This window comes from Dromaius novaehollandiae, chromosome 2 (assembly GCF_036370855.1).
Source record: "Dromaius novaehollandiae isolate bDroNov1 chromosome 2, bDroNov1.hap1, whole genome shotgun sequence".
In the NCBI taxonomy this organism is placed as follows: domain Eukaryota; kingdom Metazoa; phylum Chordata; class Aves; order Casuariiformes; family Dromaiidae; genus Dromaius; species Dromaius novaehollandiae.
In genome coordinates, this window is record NC_088099.1 from 100,417,590 (window position 1) to 100,440,833 (window position 23,244).

At 44.5% G+C, this 23,244-nt stretch overlaps 1 protein-coding gene across 1 annotated transcript; it reads right to left on the minus strand.

Annotated features, from left to right (window-relative positions):
* Window positions 1-1,857: 1,857 nt before the first annotated feature.
* EDN1 (endothelin 1) lies at window positions 1,858-6,732 on the minus strand. The gene is made up of 5 exons (XM_026104763.2): window positions 6,290-6,732; window positions 5,980-6,100; window positions 4,872-5,030; window positions 4,501-4,608; window positions 1,858-3,149 (listed from the first exon to the last, which is right to left on the minus strand). Exons 1-5 carry the CDS (start codon window positions 6,351-6,353, stop codon window positions 3,011-3,013), a joined length of 591 nt encoding a protein of 196 aa, XP_025960548.1. The 5' UTR covers window positions 6,354-6,732; the 3' UTR covers window positions 1,858-3,010.
* Window positions 6,733-23,244: the final 16,512 nt, after the last annotated feature.

Sequence of the window (23,244 nt, forward strand, 5' to 3'; positions counted from 1 at the left end):
AAACCAGGGCAAGTTGCAGTTCACGTTCATAGGCCAGAAGGGAAATTGCACTGGGTGGGGGCAGGTACATCTCCCCTTCCACCTTCCTGCCGTGTGCAGCCGAACCCCAGGAGCGGGCTAGGCGGCACGAAACAGACTCCGCTGCTCCCGCTGCATCTGCCCGCGACGGTGTGATGGGGTCCCCAGCAGTGCCGCGCATGACCCTCGCAGCCGGCTCAGCCGGAAGGAAGGAAAGAAGAAAGGAAGGAAGGAAGGAAGGAAGGAAAAGGAAGGAAGGAAGGAAAAGGAAGGAAGGAAGGAAAAGGAAGGAAGGAAGGTAGGAATGATGAAAGCCCGCTTTAGAGTCCAGCTTTGAGCACACAAAACCCTAGAAGGAATAGATTTATTTTTATGAGGTTATTCTGGGAATTCTTTGATCAGATAGCCCCAAATTTGGGCTACTAACGCTTCCTCAGAGTCTGAGGAAGAACACAAAGGTTCAAAGCCTGCGTGTAACACCATTTAGCCCAGCCACCTGTGCAATTCAGCCTCAGTCAGGGCGCAGCTGCTGTTGCAGGGCTACTCTGGTCCCCGAGTCCCTCCTCTCCCTCCCGCTCCCCGGGGAGACGAAACACAAGTGACTCGAGAGGCAGATGGGACGCGCAGCCCCCCCTTCCCTAGCAGCGGCGCCCTGTGCACCCCAGGCATGCCACGTGCTCCCGTGTCACTTCAGCTCGGTAAGAGGTGTTTTTGTTTGTTTATTCTCCCGGCTAGAGGCAATCACTGGGGGAGGAAAAAACAAAAAAAACAGGGAGCTTTAATGAGGTCTCCTCACACCTGACAGAGGTCACTGAATCCACGTCTGCCCAAAGCAGTTAGTGGCACTGCTGTATTTACGGTGCAGAGATCAAAGGATGATGCCAGCTGGGGCCTGATCCTCTCTGTGAACACTCAGGGCTCCACCATTCCTTCGCACTGCGTAGGGCTGAGTCTCCTCTCGGCCCTCGGCTGCCAACACTGCCATCTCTTGACTGAACTACCACCCCCAAAATGTAACAAAGCAGTGGGAAGGAAACGCAATATATATGTTAGCCTTCCAGGATTCGGGCAGGAAAAATGCTGCAAACAAATGAGTAGAAATAGAAAATAACTTCAGAAATTTTTAACAGTGACTGCAGTCAGTTTCTCCAAAGTGCCTCATACCCTGTTTGTAAGTTTGTTTTAAAAAAGAAACTCAGTTTTAACGAAAAAGCATAGACTGTCTTTTTTCCTATAGGATCTCATATGATCAAATCTACTTATTTGCTGTAAGCATCTTTCCAGCTGCAACCACATTAGGCCAAATCATTTGGAGACATGCAAACTCTTGCTCTGTTTTTTTACCTCTGGTTTGCACCAGGCTCTATGGATGTCTCTAACAAGTAAAGAGCATAACACTGCCTAGTCTAATATAGCCCATGAAGCTTCTGGTGCATGCATTTTTTTTCCAACTGTCTCACATGTATTCGGCCCCTCGTTATTCATCTTCAACCATATTTTAATGGTATGGCCAACCCAACATCAGAATCTGTAATATTGGATCAGAAATGCAATAGCTATATGACAGAGTGCTGCTTCAGTATAAACTCATTTAGACAGTTCAAATTTCTTCAAGAAGTTTTGATGAGCAAGCTTTATGCTCGAACAGGTCTTGTCTGTTCTCTCACATCTGGCGCAGACCTGGCACAAGCTTTGTATGTTGTGATGTGGAAGATTTGACACAAAGGCAGTCATGTGCACACGCCTCATCTAGGTCAGCTTTGTACACGGGGCAATCTACCTACATCATCGCAGAACCACAGCCTACATAAAAACAGTGCATATTAAAAGCCAAGCCAATACAGTAATTAAAAATATTTATTTCTGAAGATATTTACCTTGATAGGCATAAAGCATTTCCCAATTTCATACAGAAATACATAAAACATGCATAGACCAATATGGCCTGCTTCAATGTGTATTCAACATGGTAAATATAATGATTTTTGTGTGAATATAAATACAAAACACATACAAATTAAGCACACTGAATTCAATCAAACCTGTCAGCAAATTCAACAATGTGAACAAATTAATTGCTATAAACATTCACCCAATATTAGCCTTTTGACATAAATTAAAACAACCCTTTGTCTCTGCAGATTTACACCAAACAAGGCACTAAATAAATCTCACAACTGTATCTGGTGCAGCTCTGCTTCAGTGCCTTTCTGGTGTTGTGTAAGACATAACAACCTCTATTATTGGAACTTCAGTTAGCCAAATCTCTTTGTTATGTGAAACCTAGTAGTGTCCTCTAACTTTTATTCTATGTTGAACAGTCCTTTGGTATCCAAAACTTTGACTATCCAAACAAGCACAGCATCTAACCCACATGCAGATAACTCTGGTTGTAAGAGTAAACTAGACTTCTGAAAAAAGGCAAAGGGTTGCAGCTGATTAGTAAAGGCAATAACAAGGTGTAAAAATACTCTAGCAGGAGTGCAACAAACAGTACGCGAGGTAGACATGTATATATGCAATAAGTCCTGATTAAGGTAGCACAGTGGCTTTCATTTTGCATTTTAATCAAAAAAGAGTCTTTGTTTTGAAGTTTGTTCAATTCAAATCTTGCTTTCTCTCCTTTATAAGCACATCTGTAAAGTCTTCCTTGCAAAAACACTTTTGAAGTTGGCCCTGAAAGCTGCTGAATTGATCGGTAACACTCCAGAAACAATATTCAAATGTTTCTTCAGAAGAAGGGCTTTTAACATATGCTGCTGAGCATTTCCCTTCACCCCCTCTACCCATCCATCTGGATTCCAAAAGTACAAAATCCTAGAGCTGTATTGCTTTTGCAACTCCAAATACAGGACTTGTCATGTTTTGTTCTGCTGCATGACCACTTGGACAGAGAGGCGCTTTGCTGTCGTGGAATGTTAAAAGTCAAAACAGAGTTTTGGTGACACTTTCTGACAAAGTGTGATGATGGATGATTTGGGTGATCTTCCCACTAGGATGTTTTTAGGCTTTCCCAGACGCCTTGTCTTTTATTCGCCCTGTTATGCTTCAGCTTCCTCCCTTTCTGGAGCTCAGCCTTCAGCTTTGCAATACTGAAGGAAGCTTTGATACTGTTACCAATGGCCTCCAGCCTGCAGAAATGAGAAATATACCCTTATTGTTACAATAATGAAGATGCATCTCATGCATGCAGATGTTCAAGCCCTTTGATTAAGTAAACCTCAGTCCAGACTTCTGCCAAGTGATCCTCAGAAACCACTGACTGCTATACATCTATCAGAGTTATGCTAAGTTGAGCCACTCAAAATACTAAATCCAGAATTTAAATTCAAACATTAAAATTAGTTAAAATATTCAAATACAGATGCCCTGGCTTTCCTTAAATGGCATGTATCCAACCAAGAGGTCTTCTGTGTTCTTACTCTCATTGGCTATTTCATTTCTTTTAAGTAAAACTCATCCTGTATCCAAGGAATGGGTGCATTTTTCAAGAAGTAGGCCCCATTTTCAAAAATGATTTAAGACCTCCAGGACCTTAATCTCACTGGAAATCATCAGGTTGCCTCGTCCTAAAGAGCCAGTTTTGCTTTTGAAAGTAGGACTTAAGAGCCTACTTTTGCACGTACAAAATTTTGTAATGGGCATACAGCTGACACTGAAGCTGATGTAGTCATGCTAACACCTAGCTTCAAAGCAGAGTTCACCACAGGGGGTGTTCCTAGATGCACTGAGTCCAACACACACACCTCTGAACAGCACTGAAAAATGATATTGTTGCCTACAGCCACTCAACATATTACACAGATCTCAAAGGGCAATTGTGATATTAGCTTACTCCTAGTCTCAGGTATTAGATTAGCCTCAAATATTAATCTTCATTTTCACCTTCCTCGACCTTTTTGCAGTTATTTCCATTGCTAGCATCCTGTACTCATTTACACAGGTTTATCTGACAATCTAAGGGACTAGGCAGCTAAGAAATCTGTCTTGCTGCATTCTAAAAGTCAGCTATAACAGCTGGAAGAAATCACGTATTTAAATGACCTGGACAGGTCAGTAACTTTTCTTTTCAGAAAAATGCAGTAAAGTACCTAAGAAAAGGCATTCTGACTCTATTTAGTTTTAGAAGAATAACTGGGGCATATTAAGTAATTGAGATAATGCATGAACACACTAAAGTGTCAGGCTCTATTTCCTTCTCCCAGGATTTAATAATTTCATACTCTTAAGCTTGGTATCCCTTGAGGCCTGAAACCAAGTCCATTTACTCAAAGCAAATGGATGAGGCTAGGCAGAGCTCAGTATCCTTGTCTTTGCAAACTAAGAATTAATTACATAAACAAACAAACAAACAATCTTCAGCGATTCCTCCAAAACACTTGAGCTGAAATCAACAGCTAAATTCATGCGGACTGAAAGGGAGGAGAACTGTGCTCTCTATTGCTACTCTGAGGAACTACAGCAGGATGAGAAGAAACTCACCTCTTCATTTTCCTGCTGCCAACAAACTGTTGGTTCATACATTTGGGTCCAAGGCAATTGCCACCTCTGTTGCGATGATGCAAGCTTTTCTCCATTGTGGACTGAGCCCTGTATAAGTGAAAAAGCACTGCTGTTAACAAAAAAGTCTGTAGTCCACAAGGAGATGCATCTAATCTACCACTTTGCAAGGCTTGTAATAAGCAACCCTTCTGGACCAAACTGTGGTATGTGTCATAGCAGTGTGAGTACCCAGGTAGGAGGCATGGCTTTAGGAAGATTATTCACCCAGCAAGTGCCAAAATGAGTAAGTGTACCACAACCTGGCCCTTTCACACGCACTGTCTTTTAAAGAGCCGTAACAATGAACACACCAGAGTTCTTTTCCTGTCTGGCAGAAGTTCAGACATTTCTTGTCTTTCTGGTTGGCACATCGACATCTGCTGCTAGCTTCAGCAAGCATCTCAGGTACCATGTCCTTCAATGATCTTCTGGATCGAGAAGGGCCTCCAAGGCCATAAGGAACAGTCTTCCTATGATCAAAGAGTCAACATGAATACGATTCAAATAATCTTGTGGCTTCAGAGCAGTGGGGTATTTTGGGCAGCCTTATCAATGGAGTTGATTGCATGAGTAAAAGTTGTGGAATCAGGAATGCCTTGTGAGTCATAATTTCCATGCAAATGCTTCTGATGCTCCTGCAACATACTAATTAGCATGGCTACTGACAAGGCTAATGACCTTTTAATTGTGACTTCATAAGCCTGCTATGCCACCATGTGCAATAGAATGCAGTAAAACTTCCTCGCTTTGAACTTTGGTAACTGAATGCAGTAATAAAAGTGAGGAACAGATCGCCTCCACTTGGAAGAAATCCAGTGATAGAACAGATCACCAAAGGCAGCATCTGCAGTGTCAGCTGCGGCTCTGGCCCACTGCACTTCTTGGCGAGGGGACTGCAGAAATGGACACTGACACCGTACCCATCTCTGCTTAAATACGAGATGTGTTAATTTGCAGCAGACAGCAGCAAAGGTGGCAAGGAGCCACCCCATGCCAAAGGAAGCCCTTCAGCCTCCTGACTTGTTGGAAAAATGGTTATGCAAAGTCAGGCTGGCAAAATCATGCTCTTGGCATGTTGTTCGCCTCTGATTCATAGCTAAGAGTATCCTACAGCCTTTGCAGAGCAGCCCGAAGGAAAGACTCTTGCTTACACTTCAGGAACGCAGGTGTGTTAGGGCTGTTAAGAGCTATCTGCTCAATCTCGCTGGCCAAATCCTGCCTGCTTTCTCCCGGTGAACAGTCTATTAAACGCAGCAGGAGAAGAGGAGCAGGGAAAACTGCAGGAGCGACCCCGCACAAGGGAAAAAAACAATCCTTCCTCCCCTCCTAATTTCTGCGAGGGAGTTGCGGTTTATATGCCCCCCCACCCCCGTTCCCCACCAAAGCCCGGGCTCGGGGAGCGCCGGGGCGCGCACTCACTCGGGGGTGTTGATCCAGATGATGTCGAGGTGGCAGAAGTAGACGCACTCCTCGTCCAGCAGCGAGGAGCAGGAGCAGCGGCGGGCGCGGCGGGGCGCGGCGGCGGCGGCTCCTCCGGGGGCTGCGGGCGGCAGCGGACGAGCGCGTTAGTCCCGCGCAGCGCCACGAGATGCTCCGGTCCCCACCAGATCCCCCCGCGCAGCCTCCTCTCCTCCCCAGCCCGGAGCACCGGGGCTCACCCAGGTGCCTCCCTCCCCCCGCTCCCCGGGGCCGAAACCCCCGTGCAGGAGAGCGCGGAGCCGGCACCTACCTGCCGACAGCAGTCCCGGGCACACCACGAAGAGCAGCGACACAATCATGTGCGAATAATCCATAGCAGCGGGCAGGGAGAGCAGGCAGCGGACAGGGAGAAAGAAAAAAAAAAGAGAGGGGAAAAAAAAAAAGAAAAAAGGGAAAAATGCAAAAAAAGTGAAAAAAAAGAAAAAAGGGGAAAAAAATCCCCTGGCAGCGCGAGCAGTGCGCGGCGGGCAGCGGGGGGACGCGGCGGCTCCGTGCGCCCCGGCGCGTCTGGTTGGTGTGGCGGTCCCCGCGCCCTTTTATAGCGAACCCCCATCGAGCGGGTAAACAGCCCCGGCGCTATTTTATCCCGAGACAATGTTATTCTGTTATTAGTCACCGCGCGGCAACGTGCGCGCTGAGATAAGGCCGAGCTGGAAAGGAAATCGCCTGCAAACTTCAGAGCGGCAGGCGGCGGCGGGCGGCCCGGGGGGAGGGCGGCGGGCCGAGGGGGCAGCGGCGGCGGCGGGGGGGGCGGGGGCCGCCGGGGCCGCGCCGCCAGAGGGCGCCCCCTCCCGCCCCCCCCCGCGCGCTGCGCCTGTGGCGGCCGTTGGCGCGGCGGTTAGGGACGTGGGCGCGCGCCGCCGCCTCCCTGGGGGCTGTCCGGCGGGGAAGGGGCGCGGGGCGCCTGCCTCCCTCTGTCCCCCGCTAGCCGCCCGGGGCCCCCCAGGGCCGGGGCAGCCTCAGGGCAGTAGGAATAAGCAGGGTTTGCGGGCCGCCGGGGGTAGGAGCTGCGTGTCTCTGCCCCGTCCCCCCGCGGGCTGCACCCCGGACATGGCCGCTGGTACTCTCGGTCTCTGGTGGTTCGGTTGGAGCAATGCGATGCGATTATTCAGCAGCCCCAACAAGGCCCCATTTAACTCCCCTTTTCCACAGGGCGTCCTGCCACAGCATGTATTTTGGGGTCCGGCCGCCTGTGGGGCACCTGACGTGCTACACGGGAGAAGCTTGTGGTTAGGGAGAAGGAAGGCCTGTGCCTAGCCTTCACCTTCGGCTCTGCTGCTAGCTCCAGCGAGGTCAGGACTAGGTTTTTCTGGCGTGTGTGTACGTTTGCCGCCTTGCATTTTGAGACACAGTTGCTGTCAACCTGGACGCTGGAAATTAGAGAAATGAGCGTAGCGACATCGTGGTAAATGTATACATGTCTGAAATCTCCTGACCTCCTAATTCGGAAAGCCAGCCTCGGACTATAAACTGAAGTGAACTGCAGTGCCTGTGATCAGAGGTGGAGCCCCAGTGCTGCAGAGCCTGCCAACTTCACCTATGATAAAGAGATAAGGCGCTCTCGGTATTTGTGGTATTTCCTTGCACTGTGCTGTAATGATAGAAATGACCTTGGATATCACAAAGACCAAGGTTGTTAACTGCAAGTTGTATTGTGATGGCTCAGGTGAATGACAATTTTTTTTTAAGCATCAAATCATAGTGTGCTACTGTACCGTAGCGGACAGAGTGTCTGTGGCCATGCTGAGTCAGACTGGAGGTCCGTTTAGCTGGTATCCTTTCTCCCACAGTGGCTGTTTACAGATGGTATGAGAAAGAGTACAAGAAAGAAATGCAAGTGGAGACTAATCCTTTCCTTAATACAACCTCCCTGCTTCTTGTAAGGTGAAGTTTAGGGGCTTTCTGAGCAATAGGTACCATTTAGACCACAAATATGTTGAATAAACACCAGTGGCCCTATCCAGAGATGTTCATACCTGTTTATAATACAGGTCTCTAAAACTTCTCTGAGGAGAGAAAGCTGGCTTATATGACTTTTTTACACCTTTCCAGCGTGGGAGTTGTCTATTTTTCAGAGCAGGGATTATATCTTCTGTGTATGTAGGGCAGCACTTACCAGAATATCAATGTATCTGTACCTGTACGTGTGAATTATTATAGTTATGATAAGAATCCACCAGCAGAGGTCACCTAGCTACATATAAAAAGTAATAGTAGCACACTGAAATAATAAACTTCATTTTTACCAGCATGCAAAATTTGGGAAAGAAATTAAGTGATTTTATTTTGGTTATTTGGTGTTTTAAAAATAAAAACACAAGGCAGCTTTGTGGGGTGAAAGAGAGCTATCACTCCTGTATGGAGTGCAAATGTGCATAGCCTTTCTAGGCCTGTCACAAAACTGTGCTTCATGCAAGCATATATTTAAAAAGAGATTTTTTTTTTCCTGAGATTCTTTTTTCCAAGACGTGCACATAAAGCCTAAATGACTCATATCAGTGTGAGATATTTTCATCTTTGCCAAAATTCCTTGTTAGAAAGTATTTTTGTTAGCTGGCAAAAATGGCATGCAGACTGAGAAACATGTTTCCTCTGAGTAAAAAAGCACAAACATGATATTGTGGAGGCCTCTGAACGTGCTATTCATTTTTTTTCTTGAAAAACAAAAACATCTTCAGCAATTTTTGGTAAGGATTTTTAAATATTATTGTTGTCAGAGATCCATGTCCTCTGATTCAGCAATTTCTGATAGCTCTACTTTCAGGTCTTGAGACTTACTGGAATCAAGTTGTCCTGTTGCTTGTTAGAGTAATGCAAAAACAGATTTATGTTCAGTTGCCAGTGACCTAAGTGGGTTATTTCAGGACGTGAGGATTACCAGGCTAGGAGATGGGTTTTTCCCGGGAAGTGGGTAACCCTCTGTCCATGCCTTGGAGATTGGGCAACACCGAGCAGCTCTGTGTCCCACAGAGATATCTTTTGGGAATTTTGCCAAAGAGGGAAGATCCGCTAACTTTATAGCTGTTTACAATATGGGTCTGTAACAGTATGGGTCACAGTAGGGGTCTTACAAGTAGAATGGGACTAAACTTTGGCCAGCAGTCAATGTTTGCAGACTGGAAATACAAAGTCATGAACAGTAAGCAATACAAAGTCATGTACTCAACAAATTGTTCTGGCTCATGCCAAGCCAGCTTGCCCTAAAGGTCTGGAAGTAGATATATTTGCACTGCTACCCATTTGGGCAAGTGGCCGCTTCTCTAGCAGGCTTTTCCCCTTTCCGTCTTGAATACCTTGGCCAGCCACAGCTGAGACGCTGTGCTACGGGGTGAAAACTTAGCTGGTCAGCCAGGATCTGGTTTTAATGTTCCAGCTGGAAAATGCTGTGGCACTGATAGAGTTTTCTGAAGGACATTTTGTATAGTGTCAGAAATGTGAAATGCCTGCTTATCAGCAAAACAATAAAAGCAGATTGTAAAACTGTGCCTTTCTGTCTAGGGAACAAGGGGAGAAACATGTTGTTTTCTGCAGATTTGAAACATAGTTCTCAATTAAGTGAAAGTTGCATAACCTTCAGTCACGGCCTCTCTTGCATCTTCCTTCCCTCTTAGGGCTGTCCAGTCCTCCCCCACGCCTTTTTTTGCAACGGGGGGAAGCTTTTTTTCTGCCCTTCTTATATAACATGCAAATTCAAGAGCTAACTGATTTAGTCTTCTCGAAAGTGACCTTATTCTTATCTATCACTACCCAGCCTACAATATATTTAATTCTCATTACAGATACTTGTAGGCTATCAGGGTCCTTGGGCAGAAACATGATTTCTGGCAAACCAACTTTTCTCATTTCTTCTCACTTCTAATTAGTGAGTTTTCTCAAAGGGTATAAAAGCCCATCTCACATTACACTTTTGGACCTCTTAAAGTGCTGAGGGGAGGAGAGAGAGGGTTACCTACTAATCCAGCAACCTCAGCTCCAGCTACTTGTAGCATGCATCTGGATGCTTTCCCCTCCCAATCCCACCAATGGTCATTTTCCCTCCCAAATTCACATCACACACTAGACCCGGTTTAAACTAGGGAGGAAGGTGGCAGCCATATGATGCTTGGTGTACAAAGCCCATCATCAGTTGAGAAAAGAAAACTCTTCCTGCCCGTACATGTCCTAGCACCAAGTGACACGGCTAGATACCATTTAAAATACTGGCTAGAGTCCCAGCACGTATGTCACTGCCTAACTCAGCATCAGGCGTTAATTCTTCAGCAGCCCATGCCACGGGGTACTGGCTTCTAGCTCTGTTCAGACTGAGAAAGTCACTGCTGGGTAAAGCCTGGTACTACAGAAAGCCATAGAGGTACCACGATACCAGTGAGGATGTCTATGACAGGTTTTTCCCTGTTTTGTACTTTTTTTTGTTATGAGTGACTGTATCTCCACAGCAAAGCTGGGGCAAGGGCTGGTAAGGCTGCTAGCAAGCTAGTGTGAAGGCAAGTCTAAAGACTAGCTTTGGAGTTGTCCAGGTTTTGTTCCTTATGGTATTTATATGTTCATTTAAAATTAGAAGAAGTCAGGTCCTCCTTCCTGAAGGAGCTAAAAACGGTAGATAAATTTAATGACAACTGTTATGTAATTATTTTAAAGCCCTATAAAAGAAAGCATGCAGCCAAAACTTAGTTGCAGCAGAAATCAAAACAGCAACAGAAAAAAAACCAGCACAGAGCTCAAACAGAGGCAAGAGCCAACTTTACTGAGCACAGCTCACAGCATCTCCCAGGGTTAAAGCTGCTGTTACCAGAAACACGAAAAGGATGGCTTGCAAAGATTCAGGTTTCAGAGATACTGTCGTGAAACCTTCATCCCACATGTACTTTCCACAACAAAGAACTGGAAGCATCAGGGAAATATTTCGCTGGAAGTCAAGCCAATTTTTAGAAGAGGGGAAACATCGGGTGGGAAAAGGAAAATGGTTTAAATAATCTGGGAATAAAGAATCCACAGGACTTTTAGGTGAGATTTAACAGGAGCTCTCCCTCTACTCACACCACCTGCCTCTGTCTGGATGTCCTGAGAGAAAAGTGTTCATTTCCCATTAAAGAGAGCCACAGGGGTATTGAAGGTGCTCTGCCTTCCTCTGTCCCAGCAAGCTGTAGGAGCTCCTCTTGTTTCAGTCCTTTATCCTGCATTTCCTGTAGGGCCGGAGCAGTAACTAGAACACCGGGAGCAAGGCAAAGAGGTGAAGCTCTGTAGGTGTAACACAGGGCAGGAGACCAAAGCCCTCTCCCAGACCTCACATGGAAGATAGGCAATGACCTACATGGGTGTCAGTAAGGCACCGTCACCTGCGCACTCAGTCATGGCTATTTGTGATTATTTCTCCTGTGGTAGCTCAGGATCCTGTCCCGCTCCTGGTGCGCTGACACACAGAGGCCACGAAAGATTTGAACGTCTAGCCCTTTGGCATTATCAACTGACTCTACTGCGGTGCTTAACTTGGATTTCATTTTCAAATTGACCTGTGTTTTTCTCATGTCACTTGAAATATTGCTAGGAGTTATAAGGCAAAGACCTCACTTCTGTCCCAGAAAATCTTGAGCTGCAAATTACTGAAGTCTGGGGGAATATTCTGGGGAAGCAGCCCTGCCTTGTCTCTGTGCTCTTGCAGACATATCCACCATTGGCCACTATCAGAAACAAAATGCTGGGCTAGATGGTCTGATCCAATATGACTATTTTATATTCTTATAGTTATGCCTGGACTCTAAGGTTTTTTTGAAAAAAGGATGTGTTTCTGTGTAGTCTCCAGCTCCATTCCATCAAGGCCAAAAAGCAAGCAGTGTGAATTATGTATTCTGGAAGTGTGAAAAGATGGTAAAACATTGCATGTTTAGATAGTCAACCGCTTAAGAATGGGATATGCAAAAAAGAACTTAACTATGATGAGGATTATAATCAATAAATACAAGAAATTAGTGTGGACACTGCAATGGAAGGACTTAGAGAAGAAAAGGAAAATACAGAAGAGAAAGTGTAACTTGTGCAAAATCAGATCTGATTCTGTACACAACCTCTTCAATAAATACAGCCACGTGTGACAGAATACTTATTTGCAAATAATGGTTAGCAGAAAATATGCTTTATCAGGTTTATTTTCTTATCTTTTGGCACTTCTAGCTTTCAGGTAAGTCAATACAAAAGCATCAAATTAGAAAATCTTAAACAGATCACTAACAGCAATGCACAGCTATCTGGCTCATCATCATCTTGCTCCTATCAACAGCATTTCAGAGTTTCACATTCTGTAATAGATGCAACTTTCCCATATACTTGGCAAAGAACTGCTGATGTCATCCCCATTCTCAAATTTGGAAACTTTAGCAAGGAGGCCACTACACATCCTATTTAACAGCAGTCCTAAATTTAGACATCATCCTCTGCTTACTGTCTAGAGTTAGTGGGGGGTGAATCCACATCAGTGACTTGCCCCAGGTCGCATGAGAAGTCACTGGAGGGGTGGAGAAGTGAACTGAGCTCCCCAACCCGCAGCTACATGTCCACTACATTATCAGCCCTTTCCAGTACCCAGAGGTTTGTTTGACAGAACTGACTTCAGCTGTTTCCATTTGTCCATCCCTTGGATTTTATGTTGCTTTGCTCAGAAAAGGCATTTCCAAGAACTTAATTTCATGCAGGTCCCTAAAAGAAAGTTCTTCAAATTCATGAATTCAATTGACTTTTCATGTTTCCTTTCACGTGCCTAGTTTCCTTTCCATGTGTTATGTAACTTGCTCCACCTTTGAGTGGGACTGTCTCCAAAGACTCAAGTTAGTAGATTTTTAAGATCTAGCTGGCTCTACCTTTCCTTAGTGCATAAAAGCCTTGCTGAAATTAATGTAATTAGCAAATGCATTGTTCCAAGCATAGCACTGAACTTTGCTTACAGTGCAACCCTTTCACCAGAACGTGTAGCCTTTGTCATTGTTTTGACACCTCCATTTTGAGCCTAGGACTAGGTGAGCAGCTTTGCCAAGTCCACTGTTTCTTTGTGAGACAAACAAGCACATACTAGGAAACACTGTGAGTTTAGATGCATCCTGAGCCATAGGTAAGGTTTTATTTTCCTTTGCTTAAGTAGTAGAGATACCTGCTTCTCTCTCAAATCAGTCAACACTACGTTTCCCCTGCATCATTTCCTGGAAGGTGGATAGGAAAGTAGCCTCATATGAATGAATGCTCCTGGCATAAAAGAGCTGCTCATTGCCCATTTCGGTAGATGCCTGCAGCTGTCTTTTTTTTTGACCAGGGTATACTTTGAATGTAGAAGAAACGCTGACTACATTTCTCCAGCTGCAATTCCTAGTCTTTATCTGACCTTGTTTCTCCCAGGAGAAGGCAGCTTTGTGAAGAAACATTACATTAAACACACTCCAGCTGTTTCTTGCACCCAGTCTCAGCTTGAACAAGTTACACCAAATGCTGCCTGATGAGGAAAAGCTGTAGATAAATTCCAGCGAACAAAAATTAAATATAGAAGCTCTCCTGTTCTCTTGGCCACCTTTTTATTCTTAAAGAGCCATATACACATTGAAGTATCTACTTTATATCTGAGATAAAATATGGGCCACACAGATGCAGGTATTGCTGTGGCAGTTACTGGTGACAGTGACAGGAAGGAGATTTAGTTACCTGTCAGGGCCAGTAAAGTACAAACGGCAGCTTTAGAGTTGCCAGTGCCCCAGCACTGGGCTAAGATCACGTTACAGCCACCATCCCTTGCCCTCACTTGCAAGAAGGAGGCTGGTGTGAAGTTTATATGCAAGCAGTAACATCTGAATTGCCATCAGCACGCGACAGTGCCTGGGAAACATGGGCGGTGAGAAATTATCGGAAGGGAAGAGACAATATCCAGCAAGCAGCTAGAAAGCTGAGATGGGTAACAGGGCTGTACGTCAACATTTGCCATAAATGACATTCAGCATTTAGGAATGAAGCCAGCTTTTGGATCTGCTTTGCATAAGCATCCTTGAGGCACGTCTCTATTAGGAATTTTTAGCCAAACATTTCCATTTTGGCTGCCATCTACTCAGCAGAAGCTGAGTTAGCACCACTGGGAACACCTCTGCCGTCTAGGTGCCTGCAGCCAGATTTTGTTGTTTTTGTTGCTCCAAGCAGATTTGCTTGTGGTGGCACTAAACAGCAATACAAAATCCTTAGCGCCCTATAGGTGTTTGGAGGCATCCAGCTGAATTGGTGGGATCCCCATTAGGAAAGGCAGCAAACAGAGCCCTTGCTCTGACAGACCAACATGCAAGGAGGGTCAGATTGCCTGCCCAGCACTCCCGAGTGGGCTGGCCTGGACAGCTGGTGGTACCTGCTCACCACGCAAGCATCTTTGTTCTCTCCTCTTCGCTACCTCACAGGGTTGGTAGTGACTGGAACAGCAAAAACCTGTGCACAAACATCAGGCTCAAAGGTTTGCCAGTGTTGAAGGCCTGGTGGTATAGCACTGTACAGAGCAAATGCAGTACTGTGTCTTTCTTGACAAAAATAGTTTGTGGATGATAAAGACTTCTTCCACTGTTACTACCAGGTCTATACATGCAGAAAAACACTTGTCATCTTTTGACTAATCCTGATTAGATTAGCTGGGCTCTGAGTCCTAGTTATCCCATTACCCTTGGTATAACTATATGTGAGCAGCTATTGCCTTAAGAAGTGGTATAGGCAAATTGCTCCAAAGTGTGATTTTCCCAACATTTATTATATCTTCACAGTTTTTAATGACATCTTCTTGTTTAAAGACAAATGCATTCTGTATGTGTAAACAGGATTATGCTGTAGAGCTGTAGTACTGATTTTGATTTTAACAGGCACAGCGAGGAGGAGCTGTATCTTACATTAGGTATAGGAGGAGCCTTGTGAGAAAAAGAACCGTATATATCATGGAGTAGAAGCTTAGCCATCAACCAAATAAACAGACCAGCTTTGCTCAAATTCTTGCAAAAACATTTCTTTTCCTGGTGAAAATACTCCTTCTCAAAAGCTAATCACACAAGCTGAAGCTAAGCTGAACCAGTTTAGTTTTAGTTTAGGAGTACAGAACAGTAAGGATTGTCTAAAGCTGATTGAAATAAGATTTATAGAATTTTATTTTCAGTGGACTTCAGCAGTTATTTATCCATATAGTTTTGTTCCCAGTTTTTAAAATGCCTTAAAAAATCACACCTTTTGCTAGAACAATGAAACTCTTAATGTAGAGAAAGCCCAAGCCAAACACAAGGACTAGCCAGGGTCTGATTCAAAGGGCTTTTCTCTTGACGTAACTTTTTAAAACTCCTGTTCTCCAGCCCATGGTGACCAGAGCTGTATCTCTTCCCAGAAGAAGAGCTGGCACTAAATTAGAAAATGTGTTATTTTGCATAATGGACAAAAAGAAATAAAAGTCCTTGTTTTCTTTTTCTGAAATTTTCTTTTTGAACTGTGCCATGTGAAACAGCTTAGAGCTTTGCTTATTTATATCTAGCTTTCTTGCTTCGATAGCAAAGTGGAAGTCAAAAGCAGCAAGGCAAAGTCAAGTCAAGTCAAAACTCACTTATCTTCACAGGAAACCAGTTTAGTATTAGGCAAAGCAGAAATCCCCACTTCCTTTTTCTAGAGAAATTACCCTATGTGTTAATTAGCAGATGCCTGTTTCATTTTCTTATTCTGCCCTTATAAGAAAAAGATGAAGCAGGACAGCTAGGGATCATTTTGCTGTGCCTACTATTCACAGTTTTTTCCCCTCTGTCACTTCTCCCTCAATTAGCATCAGGCAAATCTTTAATGAAAAGTCATATCCTGTTTACTTGCTCAGAATTGTGTAAGATATTCCTTAAAATGGGAAGGTGGGATTTCCAAGGTTGGTAGTAAAGTGATATGTTTACTGGAAACAATCATCATCTGTTAAGAGCCCACTTGTCACATGCATGCCTCCGTATGCATGTGGGCCGCATGGAAAATAAAACAGTGGAAACTGAGTTGGAATAAATCCAGTGGCTTCTAGGACCTTGCAGATGTCCCCGTGCTATGCACCTCAGCAAATGAGAGAGTCTTGGAAAAGAGCAAGCAGAACTAATGTTCCCCACCTCTAAAAACATTGTGCCTGTTCAGAAGAGTAGTATTGCTAGGGGCTGTAGTGCAAATCCTCTCCAAGAGAGGGCAGTGGTGCAAGCTGTTTAAGCCTTGGAAGGGAGTGCTCTATCTGCAAGTCTTGTGAAGAACATTTACTGTAAACTGCTGTTTTGAGATAGGTAATCTGCAGTACATTTCATTCTAGCAAAGGACACGGTAACCCCCCCCCCCCCAAAAAAAAGTTAATTAGATGCATGCAATCTAAACTACAATTTTGTAAAAGTGAAAAAAGCCTTTTCTATTTTCTTTTTTTTTCTTTGGTCTTATCACCAAGGGCACGATTTTCTCAAAGGTTACTTGATAGTCCAGAGTCTTGAAGTCTCATGTTTCTGGGCTTACAGGTGCCTATGCTCACCCTGCTATAGTCATCTGCCTGCCGTGAAGCATCTGAGCCCCCATCATCTAAAATCAAAAGCTTAAGAGGTTCATGGAGCAGATAGCACTGTTGTGATACAGTTACCATTAGAGAGAATTACTTAATAATAACAAACTTCAGTGATGCAAAAAAACTTCATGATGCATACTGTATAGCAAAAAAAACCCAAACCCAAAAAACTCCAAACCAACCAACCAACCAAAACCAATCTGCCTTCATAGAGTTAGTACCTACTTTTTAACTTTGCATTTGGGGGAGGCCAGTAACAGGTTCATAGTAGAAAACAGGTTGTAAAAAGGAAAAGGATAACCTGGAAAGAAGAAAATGAGCAGGACTTAGAAAATTATTTCCCCAGGTTCTGGATGATGGATCTGAATGCCAGGATTGGAACCCATCTGGTTCAAAGCAGGGAATCGATGCCTCAGTTCAGCATCAAAGTGCCAAAGGAAATGACTTGCATAAGGAGAAAGGAGAAAGAGCTCCTTCCATCAGTAATACTATAATCCTATTCTGTTCTGTGCTGAAGAGGCTGCTCACCTACTTGAGACTAAAGGGCTATGATACCATGGATGATGACAACAAACAATTGCAAAAACTGCATTTGTTTAATGGAGAAAAAATAAGGCTGAGACTTTCATAAAAAGCCTAACACAACTTACTTGTAAACTGAACACATCTTGCATGGATTACAAAGATATCCTAATTAAAGAATCTGGCTGGACTATTTTTACTGCTGCTTTGCAGGCTGAATTTCCCTTCCCAGTTTATTTGGACACAACTCCTTCTCTAGGAGTTCTTCCAGATTTGCATTTATTGTTTAGACTAATCAACTTTTTTGATAAAATAAAAAACAGGAAAATGGGAATGCTGATGCTTTTAGTTTGTGATAGGCATCATACTATATTGCTACTCTGGCAGGAAAGAGCTGAAGCCTGTACTTAGCTGTTCCAGCCTTACTATAGATTGCATGCCTCTAGGTGGTGCCTTGCTCTAAAGTTTAATGCCAGGAGCTGGGCACCAGCAGCCCTCAGGCTGGGTTTTGCTCAGAAAGTTGGCCAAGTGGTGCCAGCAGCCTCATCACCCACCATGTCCTTCCCACGGTGGCACAGGAAACGAAGCAGGCAGTTCTGCTGAGCCCCTTTCACCACAGTTTTTTGGGGAAAGAAAGTCTGCTTTGGGCAAAGGAAACCACAGCTAGTACTAGAGGGCTCCTGCTCAGTGAGAGACACTTGCTGTATGCAATTCAGGGCTTCCTTCCAGAGCCCAGTGAGACCTCCTGATTTAAAGGGACTGTGAGTCAGGCCCTTAATCCCCAAAACAAACATTAGTTCCTTTTCTTTGAGGTTGCTGAAAAGCTCTGTCATCTAGAGAACTGATGTCTCTGAGGAGCTGTAAACAAGATTATTCCTGTCAGAATAGTGTTGGAAGAGAAAACTCAAATGACTAGGCTCTGGGTCATGGATAGGAGAAGGTGCCTGTTTCTTTCTTTCTCTGCAGCCTATTTAGATAAGTTGGGGTATATTAAAAAGTCCTTTCTGGGGCAGGAACAACTTCTGGAAACACCTGTGGGGCAAAAGATGCTTGTAGATGGTGTAAAGCTACTCCCTATCCTTAACTGTGAAGAAGGGCAATATTAGGGATTGGAAATGGAAGGATGTGGTGAGTTTAAGTGTGGAGAAAGTGGTTCTTGGTATTGCACTTATATTTTTGAGGTGCGGTACGTGGACCAGGGAGGTTCGTAGTCTTGGGATGGTCATAGCACAATTCTTCATCATGTCTCCTCCTTTTCCATCCCACACCGTGTGAGTAGGGGGGCAGAACATAACCTCTGCTTTGAAGCGAGCTATTTGGTATCCATATCCATGCAAAGTCTAAATCAGCCCCAACAGGGCTGAGACACTCCTACTAACTCACAGTGGATCCACATATGCCCCCTCACACTGGAAAATCACAGCTCACTGACTCCTAGTTGGGAAGACTAGACCGGTCTTGGAAGACTTGCTATTTCCTCCCATGCTGTACCCTCCTCCTGAGAGCAATGATCGTGCCCTGTATTTGGTCAAGCATGGAAGAATTTGCCCTTGCAAATTCCCCCTAAGGGTTTCCCTGTAGTTACATCCAAGGTAAGGAGCAAACCCAGGCCAAAGGGGGATGTGGTGCTTCATATGGAGAGACATTGGAGGAGGGTCATCGTGTGAGTTCATGAGTCAGGACATGCCCTGCAGGAGCGGGGGGTGAACATCTTCTCTGACATGCAGCGCTTTCTTGAACAGGCTATAGCATTAGCCCTTGGATTTGTTTTTCAGATGATCCCCATGCTAACAGCTTTGGGTGGATTTGGGCTGCCTTCTCCACATGGAGTCCTTTGACCTTTTAATCCCTTTGAAATAACCTATTCCTTCTCCTCCCCCTACTCCCAATCCCTCCAGATCTCTTTTGGTTGTTTTTCTCCTGGATATGTTTTGAGAGCTTGCAGCAGCTTTTCTGGTAGGTCTGGTAATTAGCTGGCAGGTCTGGCCCCCCTCCTCCCACTGGGCTGTGCCTGGCTATACCTGTAGTTCCAATCAGAGCAGTTGCAGAACAAGGTGCTGTGTGCTGAGGGTATTAGACTCGAGATTTGAAAGTTTTTCAGGGCTAAATCCAAATGTAGGCAGTTGATAGCTGAGGCTGAATATAGCTGGGGTGTGGATGGCGGGACAAGGAGGAAAAGAAGAAAGTTGAAGAGAGAAACCTGGGGAAGAGATGGCTGTGGAGCTGGTCACATAACTGAGATGAAATATCCTAAGGACCTGCGGTGTGTGGCAGATGCAGAACCTCCTAAAAATCCACTGGAAGGATGATCACTAAGTGCTGGGCGAGCACTCACTTTATAGGCCCTAATTCAACTCACATACTTTTGAGGCTGTGAAGGAATAAACCCAGCTAAGAGCACATCCACAGGGAGATTCAGTCAGCTTCAGCCAGACGATGAGAGCACACTGTGTTTTCTCCCAGAGATGGGTAACATGGTCTGTCTCTAGACAGATCCTGGTTTCCTCTATCAACAGTTGCTGAAATAAGAGGAGGAAGTGGCTCTTTAAAAGCACTTTCATAGTGGTGCAGAAGTGGAATAATTAGTCCAGATTTATTCTTCTGGACTTAGGTCTTTACACAAACAAATCAACATGCTCCCTTCTCCAATTCATTATCTTCAAACTCATGCATGGAGAAAATGCAGACACTACTCAGAAAGCTGCACCGCTGCTTGCTTAAATTCACTTGAGGCTTATAGTTATCTGAGGTCCATGGGACTTAAAGTTAAATTCAATGTTAACTTCAAAGTTAAGTATATACTCAAGTTCTTCTCTCAAGAAAGATGGCCTAAGCATATTTGAATTTGAAAAGTCCTTTTTCCCTTCCTTTCACAATTGCTATATACAAAAATGAGTGATCTTATGGTAGGCTGACTACTAGATGGCAAAGTATATTGAGTGTTTTCTCAGATTTAGACAACAAAAGGGTAGGACTCCCACAGCATTGTGGGGGCCAACAGCTTTCTCTGATTTTCCTCTAGAGAAAGTTGGATGCAGCAGAAGCTCACAGAAAGGAAGTCGGAGAGCCATGGATGGCAGATGTATTTGTGTGTGACTGTATTTAGTGCGTGACAATGTGAGAAAGCAGCGCACAGAGGAGGAAGGGGAGGAGAAGGAGAAAGGGAATGTGCTACCCAGCACTAAACAGGGGGACCCCCCAAGGGAACAGCGAGAAGCAGAGTTATCTCAGTAGCTCATTCCATATCCCCCATACAAGGACACCACTGCCAGACTTCAGAAGGCCCAGATATTTCGTTACACGGTGCAGAAAATTTGTCCAGTTTCATTCTATAAATAAAACTCTGCCAGAGACGCAGTTTCTGAATTGATCCCAGTCTCACATAGTCACTCTGTCTTTTTTAAGTCAGCAAAGGCAGGATTCAGTTTTCACACTCCTTTGCAAACCTGTGAAGAAAGAATGTACAGCTCTATAGCAATTATACTGCAGGCTTGCTTTAAGACCGAGCCATTTGATCCTGATGAAACACTGCATGGGACACACAGGGAGGCAGGTTACACCTGGCTATATAACATAATGCAAACAGCCTCATTTCGGCTGTCCTGCTGTCCACTGATTTGTCTAATTAAAAAAAAAAAAAAGAAAGAAAGAAAAATCTTTACAATAAAGTCCTAAATCAGGATGGTTTCTGCTCTTTCCAGGCAGTAGGGGAACTAACCTGATTAATACTTAGGGATGTCTTTGTACGCAAAAAATCTGAAGATCTGATGCAGCATAGGAAATTTTCTATATTCTCTATATCAAATTCAGTTAAATTAAGCATGGTAAATATCATATTGAACAGAGTTTGTATTTAAAAAAAAAACCTGAACATTCAGCAAATCTTTGAAGCTTTTGCAGTGAAGTCAGAAAACAAGAAAAGCTGAGATGCCATAGTGTTCCTCGGTAGGATCCTAGAGGGTCTGTGTCAATCTACAATCAGGAGACCTGAGATCCAAAAGATACATGAGATTTTGGGCCCACTCCTGCCTAAGAGGGTTATCCCACCTTGCTCATCCTCTCCCAGAGGTGAAGTCCAAATGCTACTCTCTGCATCCCCTCAAGCCCCTTCTGCATCCCGTTCTGGCCCATTTTCTTTATTATGGGGAGAGTGCCACAGTGCTGCACTCCCTTTCCACATACAGAGCCATCTGCACTGCAACAGACCAAAAGCCTCCAAAATCGGCCAAAAGCAGATGCCTAGGAAAGTGTAAGAACAGGGAAATTAAAATGGTGACACACTCCCATCAGCTTGTGACTCAAAAGCTTCCTGAGCTGGAAGTGGTGCCTTCGTATACACTGGCCCTTGATGGTTTTCTATGCCATCAAGTTATCTAGTTTCTTGAAAACTTTTGAATTTTTAGCATCCACAACATCTCATGGCAAATCTCTGTGGATCCGCTGTACATGGTGCAAAGAAAGTATCTCCTTTAGTTCATTTCAAACCCGCTGCCTGGTAGTTTCATTATGATCCATAGTTTCTGCCATGGAAGCTGCTTATGCAGCTCCTCTCCGCTGCCGAAGGCATACGAGCTTCTGCCAGAGCCCTGCGATCACCCCTGTCATGCTGGCACTGGTTTCCCATTCTCCTGCAGTGGTCTAAGTCCGAAGTAACACAACAAAGTCTACAGAGGCTGTGCAGGAAGCAGAGAAGAGAATATTTCTGTGTAGTTTCTTAACGCGAGCTCCCGCTTACTGCTGTAATTTTGCCCTAAACCTAACACAAGGGGTTTTCTTACGTTACATCTGAAGCTATTTAGTGCCATTAGTAACACAGCAATAAACCAGTAATGTTTTCCTTCCTGTCCAGGGGGAAAAGAAAACGGAGACCTGAATTCTAAACTGAGTTTTCAACTTCATCAGAAGCTTGTTTCTGGCTTCGATGTTTTCTGAGCTTTGGTCTTAGTGGCGTTCAAATTTACATCCCAAATGTCCATGCTCACCCAGAAACTCAATGAATTTAGGGGAAACAACTGGTCTCTGAGCAGCTGTTAGTTTGGTTTTGAGTGCAGCAGAGGATCTTATTAAAATAATAAATTTCCATAGGAACTGCTACTGCAGCACTTTTATTTTTTAGTTTTTTTCAAGAGGGAAGTTATGCAAGGCCTGTTGGATGATATCAACACATCTGGACAGCTTGGAGACTGGGGAGTTTTGAAGAGAGGGGAAAAAAAGAAAAGAGGAGAAACTCTGGGTTTTCTCAGGTTGGGGCAAAGAGAATATTCCTTGACAGGGAACTACAGACTCTACCCCTAGGAGGGCCCCGCCTGGCTCTCTACTGTCCAAAAGGTCCCTGAAGTTGGCATCCCTCACAGTCAGCAAATAACTACAGCTGCCACAGTAGGAAGTAGAAAGCCAAGCATTTTTGTTGGTGTTTCCAGCACTAAATGCTTGCACCATAGCTACGGTTTGTATTTATGCTCTAGGGGAGCTGCGAAGGGAGGGCTTTTCCCTCTTCTTGCCTGAGAAGTATTGCACAACAGGCAGGTGCCAGATGCACTGGAGCAATGTTTGCTCGATCCTGTGGATGGGGAAGTTGTGGCCTTGCAGGGCTACTGACCCTGAGCTCCAGCATGCTGGCTGAGAGTGCAGCCTGCAGGGCATTTTGCACCTCACTTGCACCTCGTTTTGCTACCACTTTGCAATTGCATTCTTTCAGTGCCCCTAAATGAACGTAAGGGCAGCAGTTACATGCTTTTTAATTTAGACCCTTGTAGCACACAGGACTAACATTTTCCCCCAGGTTCACGAGCACCCAACGTGTGAGTGATGATGCAGTCTCCAGCCCTTCACCTTCTGGTACGAGCAAATCTACTTGTTCAGGTAAAAGTTTCTGAACGGGCTGTGGAAGAAAACAAAAATAAATTGCTTCCGCACACATCTTCATGATATAACTGGTTTTCAATAGAGCCGTCTCTTAAAAACATAATTAGAGGTCAAATATTAATGGATGATACATGTCTTCAAATGTAATTAAAAGCATTGAAACAAAACTGCTTCTATCTAGAAAGTTCCTGTGCTTGGCTAAAGTTTCAGGGGCTGGTCATGGGGGCTGCTTAAATCATGTTGATTCATAATCCCCTGCAAGAGAAAAA

Coding starts and splice junctions, on each gene's coding strand:
- EDN1 (XM_026104763.2), bottom strand. CDS start 6,353: ATGGATTATTCGCACATGATTGTGTCGCTGCTCTTCGTGGTGTGCCCG. Junction 6,101..6,289: donor CCCGGGACTGCTGTCGGCAG/GTAGGTGCCGGC, acceptor TGCCGCCCGCAG/CCCCCGGAGGAGCCGCCGCC. Junction 5,031..5,979: donor ATCTGGATCAACACCCCCGA/GTGAGTGCGCGC, acceptor CTTTGATCATAG/GAAGACTGTTCCTTATGGCC.